Genomic DNA, 21,280 nt, shown 5'->3' with positions numbered 1-21,280 from the left:
TGTGCTCCGCAACGGGAGAGGCCACAACGGTGAGAGGCCCGCGTACCGCAAAACAAACAAACAAACAAAAAAACAACCCGGGAACAGCGTAGTCCAGGGAGCTTCTGGATTAATGAACACGTTGCTGTGATGGGAGCGTGATGCACCCAAAGAGGGCCCGGTTTCTCTGCACCACTCACCCGCATGCTTTGCCCTGTGCATCTCTTCCATTTGCCTGTCCCTGAGTAGCATCCTTTGTAATAAGATTGCAATCATAAGTACAGCACCTTGCTGAGTGCTGTGATTCATCCCAGTGAATTATCGAACCTGAAGGGGGGTTGTGAGAACCCCCAAATTTGTAGCCAAGTCGGACACAAGAGTGGACAGCCTGAGGACCCAGGACTTGCGGCCAGAATTCAGACGTGCAGGCAGTCTTGTGGGACGGAACCCCTTAAAGTGTGTGTCTGCTCTAACTTGGGGTGCTGTCAGAATTGAATCGAATGGTAGGACACCCCATTGCTATGGGAGAATTATTGCTGGAAAACACAGCGTCTAATCGAATCACTTTGTTTCTTTAGTACAGCACGGAAGCCCCGAGGCAGCCGGCTTACCACAATCCCAGGGGCGCCCACCGCAGCAGGAACCACCCGTCCTCCTTTCTTCCAGCTCCACCCCGGGGGGTGACTCGGAGCATATTAGCCCCCTCCTCTCCATTTAGTCAACATTTGAAGATAGCACCCGTGTTCCTCTGCCCCAGGCCTTGTGTATCTTCACTTTCTTCGACCATTCTTCACTCAGGATGGCTTCCAGAACTGTCACTGCCCTGTCACCCTTCTTTCCTGCAAAACTAAATTTTCTTAAACTGCAGCTGCTTACTTGAGAGACAACAAGCTTAAAGAAGGTTTTGCAAGTCCTACGGAGGCTGCAGCCAGTTGGACACAACCTGAGCCCTTCTTGGCGGACTAAGCCTTCATTTCCGATATTCCAGTCATCTTCTTGCTCAACACAGGGTTTAATATTACAAGTTTTCCAAATGCAGGAGGTAGAACTGACTGGTCGTGATGACTGAGTGAAAGCAGAAGAGCTCAAGGACCAGGGATTTACAGGTTGGCTCACAAGGCTTATAACAACATGTGCACGTTGCGTGCTGTACGGTTCACCAAGAGCCTCCCCCAGCATCCACTTAATCATCACCACCTCCCACTGCGGATGGTATTATTTTTCCTACCTTGGCACAGAGAGGTTAAGTGACACTTTTAAAGTCACACAGCTGTTGAGAGGCAGGGCTGGGAGTGGAACCCAGGTCGACAGTCTCCTGGCCCTCGTGCGCCTTCCAGGACCCCATAGCCAGAGGTCGCTGCAGGGCTCCTGCCAGCACTGAACAGTGGGCTGTCCCTGTCCCCTGCCTCTTCACTCACTGAGTGGTGGCCAGTTACAGAGTATGGAGATGAGATTTTGGAATAGGATGTGGGTTAAATTCCAGTTTGCCACTTTCCAGCTCTGTGATCCTGGGCAAGCTGCATAACTTCTCCAAGCTTCAGCTTCCTTGCTGGATGTGATAATACCTGCCTCACAGAGATTCTGGAGGATAACCTGGCTGTGCGCTAAGCCCGACACACAGTAGGTGCTCGATAAATGGCTGGGGATGGTCACCAGATGCCACTGGCTGCAGGGCAATGCGCTCGGGTCCTGTGCAGCAGGGTCAAACCCTCCTTTGCTTATTTAGCTGTCGTATCGCATTGCACACCCATCCAGTCTCACCCCATAAATCACTCCCTGGCATGACTGTTTTCCAAATCACACTGTTTCATTGACTCTCTGTTTCCTGAATTGCCCTCATCCCCTATCCCACCTTCTCCAGCTGTAGCTTGTATTTTTCAATGGGAATATATTTATTAACTTACTGCATTTCTGACTTATACTGTTTTTTGTTCTTTGTGGTGATGATCACAACACATCCCAATTTAGCTTTATTCGCTAATTTCGCATGCTGCCCCTCCCCCAGTCTTTAGTGATTCCTGAAGAACTAGGTAGAACATATCACTAGTGATGTCACTAATCATGAACCCCATGGGACATATGTGCCCCATGACCAAGGGACAGGTGGAAGAGAGATGAGGACTGATTGCCTGATTTTAAAATTCCAGCTTAGTTCCACAATTACAAACATACAGGAACAAGAACTCTCAGCCCTGAAGGTAGCTGGGATCTGTCTGATCCCAGGTCAATCCACTAGTTCTTATGAACACGACAGGTGGCTCCAGTGAAACTACTATTCTTACTGATTTTAAAAAGTAATAGTAAACTGGCTGGTTCTGTGAGAAGCTAAGCGATTGAACGGATTACATGACACAATCTAATTACATTATGTAATTAACCTCAAGAAGGTGCAGGAATGATTTCCTTCCTTGTCCTCTCCTGGTGGCTTTCGCCGTTTTGCTGGGTTCTGTATCCCCACATAAGCATCCCAGCGCAGGCCTGTGCAGCCGTGTGACACGCACCACGCAGGTGCAGCCCTGCGGGTGAAGCGCCCCAGACCTCAGTCCCCAGGCGGGGGTCCTCAAGCTACTGGTTGAGCCTCACCCCTCCTGACCCTACCAGGCCCAGGGGCTGCCACACAGCACCGCCTAGTGACATCCCGGGGAGGTGCCTGAACCCTCCAGGAGAGCGAGGGTAGAGGGCTCTGTGTGTGAGCGTGAGTCTGTGTGTGAGCGTGAGTCTGTGTGTGTGAGCGTGAGTCTGTGTGTGTGTGAGCGTGAGTCTGTGTGTGTGTGTGTGTGTGAGCGTGAGTCTGTGTGTGTGAGCGTGAGTCTGTGAGTGTGTGTGAGTGTCTGTGTTGGCGAGTGTGTGTGAGTGTGTGAGCGTGAGTGTGTGTGTGTGCGAGAGAGGGAGTGAGAAGCCACTATGCGGAGGTCCCCGGAAGGCTCTAGCGCAGAGCGCGGGCAGCCCTGCGGCTCCCCAGTAGCGGCCCCCGGGGAGCTCTGAGCGGCGAAGGGCTGGCACAGAGGAGGCCCTGCGAGGCCAGGGGACCTTGTGTAGTGACCGCGCGTGAGAAGAAAGCCCCGTGAGGCTGTCAGGAGGAGTGAGGCGGCGTCTACCGAGCCTGTGCCGGTCCGACAGGGCGACCGACTGTCCCGGGTTGTCGGGGACTGAGGGCGTCCAGGGAGGCAAAGCTTCCTGTTGTAAAACCAGGACAGGCATAGGCGAAGCGGGCCAAGTTGGTCGCTCTGTAAAGAACACTCTCTTGTCAGTTCAAATAAAATCCTCACCAAGTCCGTTTGTTCAGCACCTTCCAGTACCTTCCGGGACCCCTCCTCTGTGCACGGGTGGACAGCAGTGCCGGGACGCCCCCCTTCATGAGCCCCTGAACTAGATCGTCATTTCCAACAGGAAGGACCCAGAAAGAGCTCACGGGAGGAAGACTGTGAGGGATGGTTGTTGTTATGTTTGTAGACTTGGGTTCTTTTATTTGGTGCCTGCGTTGTATTTTAATGCCTCACTCCACTACCAGCTCACCATGAAACGTCTACCAGAAGCTTGCTGACCTGGGGAAGCCAGGAGATTACTTATGAGATAAGCCTTGTAGTTTCTAGACTAGATCTTTGTCTCATTCATCCTTGGCATTAAAAAAAAAAAAAAAAAAAAAAAGTAGCATTCACTGTTTACCCCCAAATCAGCAAACCAGTTAATGAAGTTTGCTCAACAATTGCCTGGACCTATCTCTTTGACTTGCCATTTTCGGATTCCTTTCTGCTGCTGAGCTGCGAGCTGCGATGTCTCGGTAGCACAGTCAGAAATGGGGGTGGCGCTGGGAACAAGGATGGGGCGGAAGCGGGGGTGGAAGGCTGGGAAGAAGCAGAGGGCGGCCCGAACAGCCTGTAGTCGTTACTGTCTGTCTGCACAGGCCGAGGCACTTGCTTCGATAAACTGTCTGGTCATTTACTCGCTTTGTACTGTTGCATTTGGGGAATATATTAGCACGTATATTTCTCACCGGCTCCTTCCGATTTCCCCTCGGCGTAGATCAGAAGATGGTTAGTAAGCCACAGAGAAGAATACTCCTGAGGGGGCAGGAAATGTTTTCCAGCTCCAGGAAAACATGCAGACTCCCGGTCTTGCCTTGCACCCAAAATGACTTATCTTGGGGCAGCCAAGGAGGTGGTAATCCGTTCTTCGTGGGTTCCCTCCCAGGCCAGAGGCGCCGTTCGGGGTCTTGTCTGGGTCCCCCGCTCCGTCTGGGTGGCCTCCTCTCCAGTCTTCCCCCTTGAAACCCACCGTCTACACTGCTGGACCCCAAGCCTGGCCGTGCACACAGTGCCCTGCGCCTATCGCGGCTCCCACGTTGGGCATTTGGATTCAGCAGGTCTGTAAGGCAGGAACTCCGTCCGTTTAACCATCGTCCCCCAGGTGACTGACTGACATGCACCGTCTGGCCTGGAAACCGCCGGAGTCACTCACCTGGCATCTGTCCTGTGCTGTGTTCAGTGAGTATCCATCGTTTCCTGAGAACGCTTCGCGTTATGCTGGGTGAGCACGCCGAGGTCAGAGGCTGAGCCTCAGGCCCCTTCGTGGGGTCCCACACAGCAGCGCAGGGCCTCCCTCCCAGAGAGAACACAGGGCCTCCCCGCGGCAGGCGCAGAGTCCAGCACGGAATCGCTCACACAGGCTGCTTTCCAGAGAGGAACCTGGGCGGCCGACCGGCTTTTCCCGCCTGCCATCGAGGCTCGCTGGCCGGCGCCGGGTTCGCTGTTGGTTAAACATTTTGACCATCGCCCCTCGTGTCAGCCATAAATAAAATGTGAACACCTGTCTAAGGTGTGTGAGGGGCCTAATACGAATGAAATCTGCGTTATTCCCCTAGGACAGGCTTATAATAACGACTTCCCACGCCCTCCACGTTGCAATAAACTCACATCATCTCAGGCTGGAAAAGGCACCCAGTGATGTATCAGAAGTGGCTTCGATTAGAATGCTTGCGGAAGGGAGCGCAGTCTGGCTGGCTCTGGGCTTCTGCTGCTAGCGTCGGTCGAGCTAGGCGTCTACTACAAAGCCCTGTGTCTCTGGTTTTGTGGCATCGTCATTTTAAACCCTCCTCCCGAGAGGCTTCCTGTGGGGATGACTCCTTGCAGCCCCCCAGGAACGGCGGTCATGAACCTTCAGATGTGTGTTTGCCATGCACCACTGCAAAGACGTGTCCCCCAACAGTTTCCCTTTCTCCGTCTTAGAAGGCTGCCTCTTTCTAGAACAGAATTTAATTGCTTAGGCCTCAGGCCCCGGTCTGACCCCGGCAAGCCCGCTGCCACACGCAGCCTAATCCTGGAAGTGGAAAATGCCAGACGGCAAAATCAGCAGGGACCAAGGGCAGCAGACTTCCTTGGAGTGGAGGGAAGTGTTGGAGGAGAGCACTGAGGGGATGGGCTTTCTTTTCTTCTTTTCTCCCCCGGACCATGTTTACTGCAGCGTGCCAACAGCGAGGAGGGCGTCCGTGTGCTCTCCGACAGTGCACACCCATGACCCTAGCCACCCCCAGAAAGCAAGCAGCTGCCAGCCCCCAACACCAGCTTCCTGAAGCTCCGTTACTTGGGCCTGGACAAGACCACTCCAGCTGCCACTAAAACTTAGAAGCCACATTCTCCAGCTTGTCTTGATGTCCCCAAATATTCTGGGTTCAGGCCTAACTGCCATTCAACCCCAGGCCTTAGAATTGAGCCCGGCATTTCCTATCCTTTGCCAATTGTCAAAGTAAATCTTTCCTCTGGAGACAAGTTCGGGCCTCCCTTGGAAGCTTGGGCCTGAATTTGCCGCATTTCCCTCCACTCACACGAGAGTGCAGCAGATCAACAATGAAGAACCCTGCCTCACAATCTTTCACCAGCTTCTGGCTGCATCTGGCTGACTTTTTGAGCACAGTGGCATGAAGTGGACACTGTTCAGGAGAGGCCGCAGAAATTAGCCCCTGGAGCTGAGTAGGGACTGGGGAGAGCTGATGTATCCGCCCGCCCTTGGGCTCCAGCTGTGGGCTAACTGAAGCTAGGACAATTGCCATTAGTGGTTTCAACACCTTTTTTTCTGTTGAAATCTCTTCTAGGGCTACTAATAATTAGCCAAAGTTAAAGGCCTGACGCAGCTTTCCTCTCTGTCTACTTGGTCACTGATTTATTAACCTACGAAATAAACAACCTGTCAACAAGTAATCAAGAACCAACTGTCTCAATATTTATGAATTCATCTCTTAATTCATATATCACAAACATGTACCGAGTTTCTGCCGTGTACTAGGTTCCACAGAGGAAAACGAAGGTCAAGACGCCACAGACCTGCCCTCAGGGAGCTTCCACCCCAGGAAGGAAGAGTCCAAAAACAGACAAACAAGTGCAGCACCTGGGGAGTGATTCAGGGTTTTGTGAGATTCCAAGATGGAGGGAATTAGGGAAGAGCTGGGTATTTCATGGAAGAGATGGTATTTGAGTTGGGCTTAAAAAACAGGCGGGAGTCAGGGAGGAGAAGGCACTCTGGATTCTACTGATGGTTTATTGGGCTCTTGATGGTACCAGAACCCACTGAGTACAGGTGTGGAGAGCAGGTCAGGAGAGCATGAAGTACACTGGGATCCAACCACTTGGCACCCAATGCTTGAGTCTTGCATTAGAAAAATCATTTTCACAAATATGAAAATTCTGGTTCAAGTATGTGCAAATCTCCCATGTTGGTGAGAGGAAAGGAGAGGGCTGGTTAGGAAGAGTTTTTTTGCATCGTGACAAAAGCAAGAAAAAAATGAATGCCAACGTTAGGGCTTTTGTGAAGGAGCTGAGCCTTATCTCCAGACCCCACTAGGAATCAGAAGGGTGAGCCCATAATTCCAATCCACGAAATCAGAAATCCCTTGAACATTTTAGTGGAAGATTTGAAGGCTCTTTGGAGAACCGGATGGACTTCGTGCTTAACGGTTACATCTGGGTTGTAATTCTTTGTCACTCCTAGCTCTGTGACCTTAGTCAAGACATTTAAAACTCTGAGCCTCACTTAACTCAGTAAAATTGGGATAACATCCGCAATGCAGAAACAGTAAGCAGGAGACACTTAATTCAAGGTAGCTATTATTACTGTTGCGGCTGTTGTCATTGACCAGCATTTTTTAAAGACAATTTTCTAGCTATATTTATTATCTGAAAAATGCACAGTAACGGGATGCATGTGTCATTGAAACTTTTGGGGGGCGGTAGTGGGGAGCTCATTCTAAAGGTTCTAATGATCCGCGACAAATAAAGATGAAGTTTACAGTGCTCACTGCCACTAAGGAAAGGTGTATGAGAAAACACTGAGGGTCTCTGTATTCAGTGGGTAGACGTAAGAAATATAAGAACTGGGGTGGGCTGCTCACAGCCTCAGTTGCTCAAACTCTTGTTTTCCTTGTGAGCTGCGAGTTACGGTGTCCCGAGGACTATGGAGCACGCTCCCCCCTTGCTGAAATTCCGATGGTTTTCCCTTGCACGTAAGGTGGGATTTGAAGTCTTGCCTGTGGCGGCGGGGCCCACTCAGGCCCCGCCGCCCCGGGCAGCCTCAGACGTGTCGCTGTCCCTCTCTCCTCACTCCCCACACGTGCCGCTGGGTCCAACCCTTCAGTTCCTCTAACTCTCAAGGCCCTTTCCGGCCTCAGATTCCTCCAGCATTCCACTCCGTCGGCCAGGAAAGCAACCCCTCTCCCTGCCCCATCGACGGCCACTCATCCTTCAAGTTCCAGCCTGCAGATCACTTTGTCAGAGACCTTCTGCCTCTCATCTGAGTCAGGCTTCCTCTCCTCCCAGACCGTCTCTTTCATAGCACTCCTTCCTTCTCCATTACAACACAGTGCACTTTGTAACTGCACGCTTTCTCCTTTGTACGGCATGCGTGCTTATTTAATATTTGGCTCCTTCCCTGGGCTGTAAGCTCCATGAGGGCAGGAGCTCCCAGGGGCTCCTTCCTCTCATTGGAGTTGGGACTTTGGTAGGTTACATGGAGCAGGCACTCAGCAGATGTCTGTTGAATTTAGCAGATGAGTGATTTTTTTTCTAGCTTTGTGGATTTTGGAAGAATGTACTTGAGTTTGGCGGAAACTACCCACAGAATTTCTCCACTTTGCATTTTGCTCTGTTGTCCCTATCTATCCCATATGCCAAGGACATTTAGCATCACTGGACCGGCCTCCCGAGGGCCCGCGGACCACCCTAGACGTTGTGACAACCTCAGTCTGCCCCAGCCCCTTTCCAAGTGCCCCCTGGTGGAGGGATGGGTGCAGAGCATGGGTGGGTGAAAAGGGCTGTGAGAAAACCACGTGGGAGAGTGAGGCCACCTTGTTCGGCTCAGATGCTTCCGTGAACAGCGCGACCCTCGTCCCCTGGCAAGGACAAGCAAAGACAGGGTTTACGGAGGATGGTGACCAGGTCTTAGGGAGACAGAGGGGTGGGGCCTCCATTTCGGAAGCCCTGTTTCCATCCTTGAAGAAAGGAGCTTGGCAGGTGTGACAGGCCGGGGCTGAACCTAGGCAGGTGGCCTGTGTCTTTTGCCTCTTCATGGTTAGTCCTCTGGGAAGATGGACACCTTCAGGTTTCTGCCCCTGCAGGAGGGGAGGCCAGAGAAGGGACTGGCAGTAGTTGGAAATCTCGTCTGTATACTAAGCAGCACAGTGAGAAGCAAACTGGGGGAGCCACTGGGCAGGGAGCTTGCCTGTATGATGTCAGCCGCCACGCTGGATCCTTGTGCAATTCCAGGTGACAAAGTCAATAGGTTTCCCTCTCTTTATCTTTTTCAGTGACAGCTCTCCAAATGACCATTAAGAAAAAAAAAAAAAAAAAGAATTCAGTTGCGTCTTCCTGTTAGAGCAGCTGCCTTAGAGTCTGCAAAACTCAAACTGGTGGCAAAAAGTTGGTGTTTATATGGGAATGGCATTTTTGCCAAGGAAGCCAAATCTTGTATGTTTACGGGATGGTGGTTGTAGGGGAAAAGGAAGGGGGGGGTGGGATTCTATTTTATTGACCCCAACCAGCATCGATTTGTCCTGACTCAGCTGTTTTCCTAATCACGTCAAAGCCAGAAAAAATAAAAAGACTCCTCTGCTATCCAAACCTGGAGCCAGAGAAGTTGATTTTTCAGGGCTGAGAACTCGCCCCGCTGCAGATACACAGTGCAAATCCAGAACAGGACCATCCTCACCCCGGCTGTGCACCGGTATTTAGGTTACAGAGCAAACACAATGCTCTTTCACCATGTGCGGAGAGATCTGGCAAATAAGAATGTGGGAGATTAATAGTCCTGGCCCAGTACAGGAACAGGGATCTAGAACGGCGTTTTCAATTCTCTAGAGTCAAGCAGGTAGAATAAACAACAGAGAGGTGTAAAAGAAAAAAGTCTAAGACAGCAGGGAAAGGATGGGCACTCATTTTTAGGATTTTTCAGAAGATAAAGAGATAAAACCCCAGTATTAAATCTAAGTAGGCTCAGAAAGTATAATTTTCATATATGAATCTTAAAAATAAAAATCCATAAATTTGAAGACAGGAGTAAAACGATTAAGGTATTCGGTCTAGAAAACTAAGGTAAAACGATTAAGGTATTCGGTCTAGAAAACTAAGGTACCACAAAAGATTGACTAAAAGATACCTACATTTCTCTCAGGACCAGGGACCGGCATGATTTTCTAAAGAAACATTTGTGTTTTTATGTTACAGACACCATAAGTTACATCGATATAACGGATTGCACTTTCTTCTTTGAGTTGGCGGCTAGGAAGCTCAGAACCACCTTGTGTTCCATTCTATGTCATGGTAAGGGATTTTCAGGACTGACAATATCTACAATGCAGAGTCATGGAGAGAAAGCAGAAATACCAACTAGGAGATACTTAATCCAAGATGGCTATTATTATTGTTGCTGATCTTGCCAACAAACATTTTAAGAAGAAACTTTTCTTGACAGATTTTTTTGTATGTGCAAAAGGCAAAATAACTTTACGTTCACTTCATTGAATCTCTGGGGGAGGAGTCACTCTATAGTAGCTAATGAGCCAGGCATGATAAGTGAAGATGAGTCTTACAATACCCATTATTACTAATTAAAGCTATGTGAGGTAACATTGACAGTCTCTCCATTTAGGGGGTTAACACTAGTCCTTCAGAACTAATTTTATTTTTTTTCTCAACCTATTATCTTCCTTCCGATTTCTTTCTTTAAAAAAAATTTCTGCATCAGGTATTTTAAAATTACCTCAAATCTCCTTTTCGAAACAATTATATATTTTTAAAAAGCTGTTCAAGTCATTGTTGATAGTTAGGCATTCTTCCTTTCCGTTCTTATGGCTTCTCTCTGCTTCTTAAGCCACAGGATGAAATACCAGGTAGCCCTTGCTAACTGGTTGACTCTTACTTCTGATTTACAGAAACAAATGTGTGTGTGTGTATTTGTGTGATACATACAAAAGCAATATGATATGATATGATATGATATATATGATATATGTGATATGATATGATATAATATATAATATATAGTGTACAATTACCATATCGCTTCACTCTCAACAGACAGTGGAATATGCCAGTTTCCTGCCGCGGAGCAGGTACTTGGACCTCAGCAGGTGGATGTTGGGAGGCGGGGGAGGTACGAGGGAAGTGGAGCCGGGGCAGGAGGCGGCATCGTCAGATTCATCACTGGGCTAAGTGGCCACCGCCCGTCAGAACGTTAGTGATGCTGCCGTCTGCCCTCACTCTCCTCTCCCCTCCTTTTCTCTGCTGCTCTAAGTTTCAGACACCCTGTCTGCCTGATTCCCAGCTGCCGTATCACCTTGGTCTTGCGACTGTGGTCCCCTGGCCTGCATTTCTGCACAGTACCCTGTCTTAGGACCAAAGCGGACTCAAGGCAGGAGTCTTCTAGCCACACTGGTGAGTTGAGTGATGAGACCTAAAGGGAAGTCTGCTGGTGGGTTCTGGCCTGAGGCGGATTTATAGTGCCGTTACAGAAGCTTAAGCATCAGGAGTTCTCACTTGCATGGGTTTCTTCCAAGTCCCTGTATCTAATTTTATATTCATAATTAAGTATTACTTTCTTAAAGAGAGACCTCCTCCCCCCAATTTTATTACAATCATGAGGGTCCCACAAAACTTCTATCTGCCTCTGATTCGGGGATATATATTTTGCTCCCTAATAAAAGTATGAGATGTACAAGAAGAAGCCACATCCCTGCTTTCCTGCTTTGGGATGAACTGAAGGATGTGATGCTTGGAGCTACAGCAGTTATCTTGTGCTCTGAAGGGAAAGCCAAAAGAACTGCAGAAGAACTGACTCAGCGCCTTGATATCCAGTTGCGGGATGAACCACCCTGGAACTTCTGACCTCTAAACTTCTAGTTATGTGAGATAAATGAATCTTTATTATTTAAGGCATTTATTCAAGTGATCTATGACTTATAACCAAGAGCGTCTTGACTGATACCCCCAGTTTCCCCATCACTGTGTTTTAATCACTCATTGGGAAAACGTACATCGTCGTGCTAGATGTGCTAATGCCAAGATACTGTATTGACAGTTCAGATACTTGCGGACTGAACCTTCTCTGACGGCACTTACGGCTGGAGCAACTTCCCTGGTGACTGTCACCCCTCCTGGAGGAACTGAGATGGCTCCTCATGAGCTGTCCACTGTCTTCAGGACACCCTCTGGCTTTGCCACTCTCCCTATGCAAGCCAGGTTTTCCATAAATTACCTTAAATCACCTCTGTACTCTTATAATCTCCCTCCCTGCCATGGACCAGCCTCTCGGTGTGGTTGATTTCAGCTAAATATGAGAAAGTAAACAATAGAGGCACATAGTCCTACAGAGAAATGAGTGACAGTTGACTGTGGATTAACCCTCAGCATCTATTTGCTTTTAAAAACTTAAAACAACTTTACCAGAATATTCTAAATTGAAAAAGTTGCAAAATGTAAGCCCTTTTGTACGGCTTGGGAAGTTGGCTTTATGGAATAAAATTGAAGAGGCACACAGTCAGATGATCCACTTGACTGCACGTGTGTTCAGTGCAAAGTCCTAAGAAAACCATTGTAGATGAAAATGCTGTGAGCCTAGAATAACCTCACTCCAGGGGAACTTCAAAGAGTGTGATAAAGTGACCAGAAGCATGAGGGCACTTAGAGGAGAGAGTGTTAGGGGGCAGAGAGACCTTCTTGGAAACTTCCAAAATCACATGGCACAGGAAGCCAAAGTCTGCTGATCTGAAGGACCCAGCTTGGCCGCGGAACAGTGCAGCTGACATTTCTGACCAGTTCTGCTGTTTTCTCAGCGACCAGCTGCTTCTCTGGTCTGAGAGCGCACAGGAACAACTCAGTCGTTCCTCCTGAACGACTGAAGTTTACGTCAGGGAATCCCCGTTTTCCACACCTGGGTCGCTAGATGTCCACTCATTCAGCTTGGCCGCGGAACAGTGCAGCTGACACTTCTGACCAGTTCTGCTTTGTTTCCTCAGCGACCAGCTGCTTCTCTGGTCTGAGAGCACACAGGAACAACTCAGTCGTTCCTCCTGAACGACTGAAGTTTACGTCAGGGAATCCCCGTTTTCCACACCTGGGTCGCTAGATGTCCACTCATTTTGCCTCATCAGCATTTCTGCTGATCGCCACCTGCCCTCACTCTGGCAGATTAAATACCACTCTTAGGCCTCATACAGTCGTCCCTCGGTATCCACAGGGGATTGTTTCCAGGACCCCCTCGGATACCGAAACCTGTGGGTGCTCAAGCCCCTTATACAAAGCAGCACAGTATTTGCTGTTTTGTATAACTAGACACATCCTCCTGTATATTTTAAATCATCTCTGGATTACTTATGATACCTAATACAATGAAATGCTTTGTAAATAGTTGTAAATACAATGAAAATGCGATGTAAATGGTTGCCAACACCCAGCAAATCCAAGTTTTGCTTTTTGGAAATTTCTGGAATTTTTTTCCCCTGAATACTTCTGATCAGAGTTGGTTGAACCTACAGATGCGCAACCTCGAATCTGACTGTACTTTGTTGGCCTCGGCCAGCAACTCTCATGTGCCAACATCTGCTACTCTCCTTGACCCCGCAGTCTGATCAGTTTGTAACCCAGCTTCATACCCATACTGACGGTGATCCAGGCCCTGTCTGGGAACTGACTCTCAACAGGACGTGACTGCGGATTCCCCTCTGGGGTGCCTTACCAGCTGGCCGGGTATCAGAAGCTGATGCAAGGGCCTGGTGAGCCTGGAGTCCAGGTGGGCAAGGAGGAAGCTGCTGAAATCATCCGGGCACCAGGCAATTAGGGTTTGGGCCCAAAATGCAAGATAAGCTCTGTAAAATCAAGTTGGCAAACCAGAGACCTGGACCTGTGGACTTTTGTTTGCCAATCATTTCTCTTTAAGGTGAAAGCAAAGCCGAGCCTCTCCTGGCTTTACGCTGCCCTAAAGCAACTGCTTTGGTTCACAGTAACTGTTCCACTTTAAACTGAATAGGTTACACTGTAAGCCTGGGTAATTGAGTTAAGGCCCATTTGTTAAAATACAGCAAGTCTGGAGCCATGAAGTCTAAACCATGGCTCTGGGTCGGAGTCTCCAGTTTGCGTCTACAAAGTCAACTGACCAAGCCTTTGGATTCTCTGAAGAAGGAAATAGTACAACAAATGAGACTTAAGCAAAAACGAAATTTTTCAGGTAGAAAAGGTGAATAATTGTTTACCTTTGGCTGTTTGATAGAATTTGTATAATGAATATCTTGTCATATGTTTTATATTTACCTCAGTTATGAACCATCCTTCATCGGCCACTAAGGTCAAAGGAGAGACAAATTTCCCTTTCTTGTAATAGAACCTGCTCGGGATGGCCTCCTTCTCGTAGACAGTCATGTGCTCCACAGTTCTCAACTTGTTATATATCTGCAAAGATAACCAAGAATGACCAGTTTTGCATTCTCTCTCTTAAATGTATGTGAATATTTATTGGACCTGGAGGAGAGGGAGGACTTTGTAAAAACTTATTTATGTCAAAAATACTATAGTAAAATTAAAAGGTGAATGGGAAGTAGGCCTGCCTGATGTTAAACACCACCAAGATCAAAGAAAAGCATTTATTCTTTGACTAGACCTAGAGCATGTCCTATCTACACCTGATTTTTTTAAATAAATTTATATATTTTATTTTTATTTATTTTTGGCTGCGTTGGGTCTTCGTTGCTGGGCGTGGGCTTTCTCTAGTTGCGGCGAGCGGGAGCTACTCTTCGTGGCAGTGGCTTCTCTTGTCGCGGAGCACGGGCTTTAGGCGCGCGGGCGTCAGTAGTTGTGGCATGCGGGCTTCAGTAGCTGTGGCTCGCGTGCTCCAGAGCGCAGGCTCAGTAGTTGTAGCGCACAAGCTTAGTTGCTAAGTTCCCAGACCAGGGCTCCAACCCGTGTCACCTGCGTTGGCAGGTGGATTCTTAACCACTGCGCCGCCGGGGAAGCCCTACGCCTGATTTTAAAATATTAGTGACTATTTGCCATTAATTACACTGCTAATTTTCTGATGAAGATGTAAACCCTGTACCTCTTTCCAATATTTAGCAGCAGCTTAAATCTTTATAGCTAAAATTAAAATCAACCGGCTGGTGTTGATTTGTTGGCCCTTAGCCAAAGCAGGCATATATTCCTGGGTAGAACTGAATATAAAATTGAGTTTATCAATTCAACTCTGGAAAATAATTAGTCTTTAGGCTGCTTAGTAGAGAGTTTCCACTGGCCCCAGAAGTTATGATTTCCTACTTAAGAAAATCCATAATTCTTAAGGAAAGTAGGGGGCATTACCAGAAAGATTTTGGATAAGTGAAAACTCTGATGGCACATAACGGGTCTCACAAACTGTTGTGTCCGTCACGTGACAAAGTGTCACCCAAACATAGCCCCAGTTCTGAATAATCTACCAACTGCTTTAGGCAGCTTGCAACTGCCTGATGTACACACCACATTGGAAGAAAGAAGCTCTTCCCAGCTCGTGAGCTGTTGATGCTGTAGCCTCCTGGAGACGGCATGTCCCTAGGTGCCAGATAGGAGATAACGGATGATGTTCCTTGCCAGGAAAACAGAACTTCTTTGCAAGGAGCCATTTACTGTGGGACCTGCCAACGTGTAAAATATTCTTCCCAGTTTCATATTTAAGGAGTTCACGAGAACCCTGTGCAAACATATTCAGCACCTCCACTTGCTGACCGTGGAGCCTGAGAAAAGGGGGCACCCGTCGGGGGAAGGGGAGGAGGCTCAGACTCTCATGTGGGAGGGAGAGGGCAGGGCTGGGAGGAAGGTCTCTCTCTGGGCCAAAAGGGACGGACCCCAGCCTACACCGGGGCGCCATCGATACCAACCACGTCACTGCCCCGGGGAAGCAGGGGGAGGCAGCCGGCCCCGCCGAGGCTGATTCCTATCTCCCTGCGGATGCCCCGCCCCGGGCAGCGGTGGAGGCCTCCCCCAAGGAAGAGAGCGGGTTTCTGCGGGAGCGGAGAAGGCCCAGAGCCGGTGCTGGGAGACGACCAGGCCGCACGGGGCAAAGCAGTCAGCCGGCGGCGCCACCTGCCCCTTCACCTTCTCGGCGTGGTTTACCCGCCACCCGGAGAGAAGGCTTGTTCGGAGCGAGGGGTAAGTGGGGGCCTTGCGGTCCGAGCGTGCCAAGTCCCCGGGAGCCCTGCCCCACCCGCCACGCCCTCGTGGGGGCGCCCCGCTCGGATGGCGATAATGGCCATAGGTGACACGCGCATCGTCCGTGCAGCGGGCCCAGCTGCTGCTCCGTGCTTCACGGCCGCCCAGGAGGGCAGCGCCAATGTCGTCGGCACACGCAGCAGAGAGGCGGCAGGAGGGCCGCCTAGGCAGCTGCTCCGCTGCTGAGAGCTGGGGCCTGAACCCCGGCCGGCCGCGTGGCTCCGGGCTAAGGGGCCGACCCACGGCACACGCGGCCTCGGCCCCTTCTTCTCTCCAGTCCCTGATGAGAACAGGGCCGACTGGCGGCTTTCCTCCGGAGAAGGGCCTTCTTCTGTGCAGGCTTCCGCCGTCCCCAGCTGCGCAGGAGAAGTGCTGCATTTGGGCCAAGAATGAAACGGCCCTGTGAGGGGCTAAGCCCTCAGCGTGCTGAGCACTGCACAGCCTCGTCCCCTTTCGTGTCCACTAACGTGCAGTGCCCGTTTCAGAGCAGAGGAGACACAGGAGGATGAACCACTGCACAGAGGTCACCCGGCGAGGAAGGGAGCAGGTGGGTCACCTGCCTCCGGCTTCCGAGGCTGCTCTGTGCTTCCGCCTTAAAGCCACACACGGAGACTCAGAGCCTCTGAGTCCCACGTGACACGGAGAGTCATGGCCTCTGAGGCTGTGCTCTGCCCCCGTCCCCCCACCGCCCTTCTCCCCACATCTTGCCTCAGAATGCTTCCCGGGCGCCGGCCACAGGCTCACAACTGGCCCTCGGTCCTTCACCTGCTGCAGGTCATGGAGGCTGATGTACTTATCCAGCTCAATCACTTTGTCCATCCAGAAAATGTCAGTCATCCCGTGATCTGAGAAGATGAGGACGTTGAGGTCGTCCTGCAGTTCCCGCTCCTGTGGGGAGACAGGCAGTCAGGACGGCGCCCAGAGGGGGACCCTCTTACACCAGCTGTCTGGCAAAGAGGTGTTTTCAACTACAGGTTATAGGAGAAAGCCTTCTTCCCCAGTTCTGAATTTAATCATCTGCTTGTCTGCCCTGATAAGACACGGTTCAAAATCATAGCAGAAGTGCTGCAGGGAGGGAACGAGAGAGCCAGGGCCCATTCGATTAGCGCTGGACATGATACGTACGAGGCTCCAGCCTTTTAAGAGAGCCTTTCTGTTTTCATCCTCTTTGGGTCTTTCAACCAACTTGTGTGGGAAAACGACAACTGTCACTCGCCCGTTTCACGCATGTGAAAAATTAACCCCACAAAAGTTTTTAAAAATAATATTTTAAGTCAGACAGACAAAGACAAATGTCATATGATATCACTTATTAATGGAATTTTTTTAAATGATACAAATGAACTTATTTAAAAAACAGAAATAGACTCACACACAGAAAACAAACTTATGGTTACCGAAGGGGAAGTGGCAGGAGAGGGGTAAATTAGGAGTTTGGGATTAACATATACACACTACTTATATAAAATAAACAACGAGGACCTACTGTATGGCACAGGGAACTAGATTCAATACCTTGTAATAGCCTAGAATGGAAAAGAACCATATATAATCTATCTATCTATCTATCTATATCTGAATCACTTTGCTGTACACCTGAAACTAACACACTAACACAACATTGTAAATAATTAACTATACTTCAATAAAAAATAAAAGTTTAAAAAGTTTAAAAATAATACTTTGCTTAAAGTCATTCAGTAAGAGTATGGCAGGATCAGGGAGAGAACCCAGGCCTGGGTTCCACACCCACAGCAGTCTGGTTACCAGACTGAATGGTTTGGTAAAGCATCAGGCCATCTCGCCAGCCGAGCCAGGCGGTAATGCAGATCTGGGTCATTTCAGTGCCACTGGTCTGGCTGTAAGACAAGGGAGCTCGTGGTAGCTGGGGAGGCGTTGTGTGAAGAAAAGAGACCCCTCAGACCCTTGGGCTGGCCCAGTCAGCTCTCAGCAGTAAGAAGGAAGATGTCGAGGGGTGTGACAGTCAAGGAGACAGAAGAAGAGTGACGGGGGAAGGTTAGCCCAGGGGTCCCGGTTTTCGGTCACCTGGATCCACTTGGTCATGTACTTCAGGACGGTGTCCACAGCCCTCAGGGCTTCTTTCCTCTGCGGCGACGAGGGCCCGTGGTGGTGCCCTTCCACATCGATGCGCTCGTGGTAGATGGCCACCAGGTCCGCCTGGCCGCTCCTGGGGAGGGGCGGGCAGGGTGAGAGCTGAGAGAGGCCCTGCCAGCTTCCCCCCCTCCCACCCGGCGGTCCTGGCGGAGGCATGGGCGTCCTCCAGCCCCTGCCCTGTGGTCCAGGCACAGCCGATACCTTAAAAAGAACAAGGGGGTTCTCCAAGGGAGAGCCAGGAATACTGCACCAAGACGTGCCAGTCCCGAGCACCCTGGTGACAAAAGTCAGAGAGCATGCTTAGGGTCACCTCCCCTCTCACGACCCAGGAATCGGAAGAGGTGGCGACAGGCAGGGGACAGTTCTGATAACTCCCCTCACCACCGGCTGTCACCAGAAGCTCAGAGAAAAGAGAAGCGATCATTCAAAAAACGTCTCCTCGGATACGGAGGGAGGGAGGGAGACGCAGGAGGGAGGAGATACGGGGATCTATGTATAAGTATGGCTGATTCACTTTGCTATACAGCAGCCGCTAACACACCATTGTAAAGCAATTCTACTCCCATAAAGATGTTAAAAAAAAAAGTCTCCTCCATTATTGCTGGTCTTTGAGGAAGCCTCTAAGTAAAACACTAGACGGTAGGTTTCACTGACCCGCAAGAATAAGAACAAGCTTTACCAGGCAACCCTGCAGAAGGCAGACAGGTTTGTGTTTGTGTTCAGGGCCAGACGTCTCTGGGGACCCAGGAAGGGTCAGCTCCAGGGTGGGCACAGGGTGAATTCTAGCACTGACCACACTTTCTGCATCCCAGAAAAACGCCCCCCTCGGCCAGAGTACTGGTGGTAAAAATCCAACTATTTAACCCTCCGTGCGAAGCTGAGACTGAGCGGCAACGAGTGACAAACCTGGAGTAGGAGGCTGAGGGAGTCGGGGAGGGGAGAAAACACCGTGCGATGTGCCCCCTCCTCCACACAGCGCACCGCTTCCCACCGTGACTGCCCTGCCCACAACGCCCCCCAAAGCACCTGAACAGAGCAATGATGCCATCACCGCATCATGGTGACGGTGCGAGTAGCAGTAACAGCAACTGACAAAAGAGGAAGCAGTGGAAAAGGAATGAAGGCTAACGCCTTTGGTTGGACTTTAAGGGTTAATAAGTAATCCTCTTGGCCGACTGCCTCATCTCTCTTGAAAAACTCTGCTTAAACAAACACACAAGTGAGGCGGCCCGGTCTCTCCCGGTGTGGTCTCCCCCGACACTTGGAATGAGGGAACGTGTACCCTCAGCGCCTGGGGTGCCTTGGGCCTTGAAATCCACAGAAGAGGAAAAAGAAGCTCACGGTCGTTCCAGAGCGTGGTTTGCACAACCCCGCCCATCCTTCCGGTCTCAGGAAGATGGTGCCTCCTCCAGGAAGCAGCCCTGATGCCCAGGCTCAGTTGGGTGGCCCTCCTGGCTCATCTCTGGGTTGTGATTTTTCACACTGTGCTGTAATTGCCCATTTATGTGTCCTTCCCTCCCCTCTAAAGTGCGGGGTTTTTCACCCTGGGATGCATTCGTTCTCCATTGTGTCTCAGCTCGGCCTAGGATCTGGCATACAGTAGGAGCTCTGTAGCTGTCAGTTGAAGGTATAATAATAGTACGTGCTCAATAAATGATAGTTATTCTAGGTCAGGCACTATGTTGAGGGCTTTCCATACATTATCATAATTCATCCTCACAGCAACCCTATCGGGCAGGAATACATGAAACAGAGAGCTCAGTACTGTTGCCCGCATCACACAGCTCGTGAGCAGTGGAGCCAGCACTGCGACCCAGGTGAAGCTCCGACACCCTGACCCAAATACTCTGTGAGAACGCGACGGCCCACGCCAATGGGGAAACGTCCTGCTAAACCCAAGTGGCCACGTGGAAAGGGTTCTTATTCTGCCCTAAGAATCCCACCAACCCCAAGAAAGTGGGGCGTGAGGGCAAAGGCAGCAGTGAAACTGAGTCACTTTCATTTCTCGGCATGAGCTCTATGTCTGCGGCTTGGATGTGCCTCCAAATTCTGGATCTGAGATGAAAAGCGTCCCTAGAGAAAAGCACTTGCAGATTTTGCAGATGAGGAAACAGGCCAAAAAGGATTCTAGGCCTCACAGACCTCTGAGACATGGCTAGGACTGGAAATGTGAACTTCCCACGTCCAAGGTCAGAACACTTGACTCCACCAGCCCGGGCTTTTGAATGTCCACACCGACTCCTTTCACCACACGGGGATCGGTTCCAGAGAATGTTCAGCCTGGCGTCTTCCTTCACCATGGTCATACTTGCCAAGAGGTCACACCTTTTAATGATGCTGTGATGTTCTCGTACCCTGAGGTGTACTTCATTCACAGTTTGGAGGATATACTGGTTTCCAGTTAAGGGAAATTGCTAGTCAAGCGTGCTTTTCTCTTTTTAGAACAAGACAGACTGGCCCTTCTTTAACAAATACCATGTCCACCCTCCTCCACAATGGGGATTGGGGTAAGTTATTATTTGGTTGTTTCCCACAAATAATATTATCATCATTCATACTGGCTAGTGTATGAATGACTAATACAAATGCCCCCTGCATCTACAGACAGCAGAGAACAAAAAGTCACTAAGGGTTCCACACGTGTGTAGGCAGTAGGGAAAAGTTCTAACTTGGGAATGGCATTTTCGTACATATCCCTAAACTCTTTTGAGGCCCATGTTCATTACACTGATGGACTGATGGCATTTCCTCCACCACGTTTGAACATAGTGGAACTTTCCACAAAATCACGCCCTCGGATATGTCTCCGCATTTAGCTGCCTTTTGTACTTGTGCCTGTAGCATCCCAGGTGCGCTGGTTCACACAGAACATCCTATGTTTAGGTGTGTACACTTCCAGGGTGGGGCTTGTATGTGGGAAAAATTTCACAAGGTTTACTGGTTGCACTAAAGCTCAATGAAATGCTTTCAGGTCACTACATTTTAGACACTTCACCTTAATACAGCAGCCACTGGGCTGGTTTCTTTAAGGCTATTTGCCATATTCATAAATCTCCGTGTGATCAGAAAGCTAGTAAGTCTCACAGATTTACCTGACGGCTTTGTGTCAGGAAGCTGTCAACCCCAGATGCCAGGAACACTGGAATTGCGATGGTTGAGATTCAGGGATTTATACATATGTGTTTTGTGAAAGACTTCTATGTTGGAGCTCGTCGATTCCTGAGGGACCTGAGTCTTCAAAGGCTAAGAGCTCTTGCCTGTTGGACTTTAGCTGACAAATTCTTGGTGGCCAGCTGTTTTCCACATGGATCTGGTCTCCATCACTGGTCAGCTCATTTGTAATGGAGCGGTTGGGTGAGGAGTGATGGGTGGAAACGCCTGCAGATCTTTTATTGGCCATTTATAGCTTTCAGCCCAGGAACCATGCCAGAAGGACATGTGGCCGTCAGCCCAATTACCTGAGAGCTGCAAGGGGC

General features: G+C 49.7%; 1 protein-coding gene across 1 annotated transcript in view; it reads right to left on the bottom strand.

The window, feature by feature from the left end:
* Positions 1-21,280, bottom strand: part of ENPP6 (ectonucleotide pyrophosphatase/phosphodiesterase 6) — a 94,410-nt gene that overhangs the window by 5,836 nt on the left and 67,294 nt on the right. Inside the window, exons 4-6 of the mRNA XM_007102851.3 lie at positions 17,736-17,877; positions 16,398-16,577; positions 13,767-13,904 (exon numbers count right to left, since the gene is read on the bottom strand). Of these exons, the coding sequence (XP_007102913.1) occupies positions 13,767-13,904; positions 16,398-16,577; positions 17,736-17,877 (460 nt within the window). The remainder of the gene's footprint in view (positions 1-13,766; positions 13,905-16,397; positions 16,578-17,735; positions 17,878-21,280) is intronic.

The sequence above is a fragment of the Physeter macrocephalus genome, chromosome 20, assembly GCF_002837175.3.
Source record: "Physeter macrocephalus isolate SW-GA chromosome 20, ASM283717v5, whole genome shotgun sequence".
Lineage (NCBI taxonomy): Eukaryota > Metazoa > Chordata > Mammalia > Artiodactyla > Physeteridae > Physeter > Physeter macrocephalus.
The sequence above is the reverse complement of the archived record's forward strand: the minus strand, read 5'-3'. Positions and strand labels throughout refer to the sequence as shown.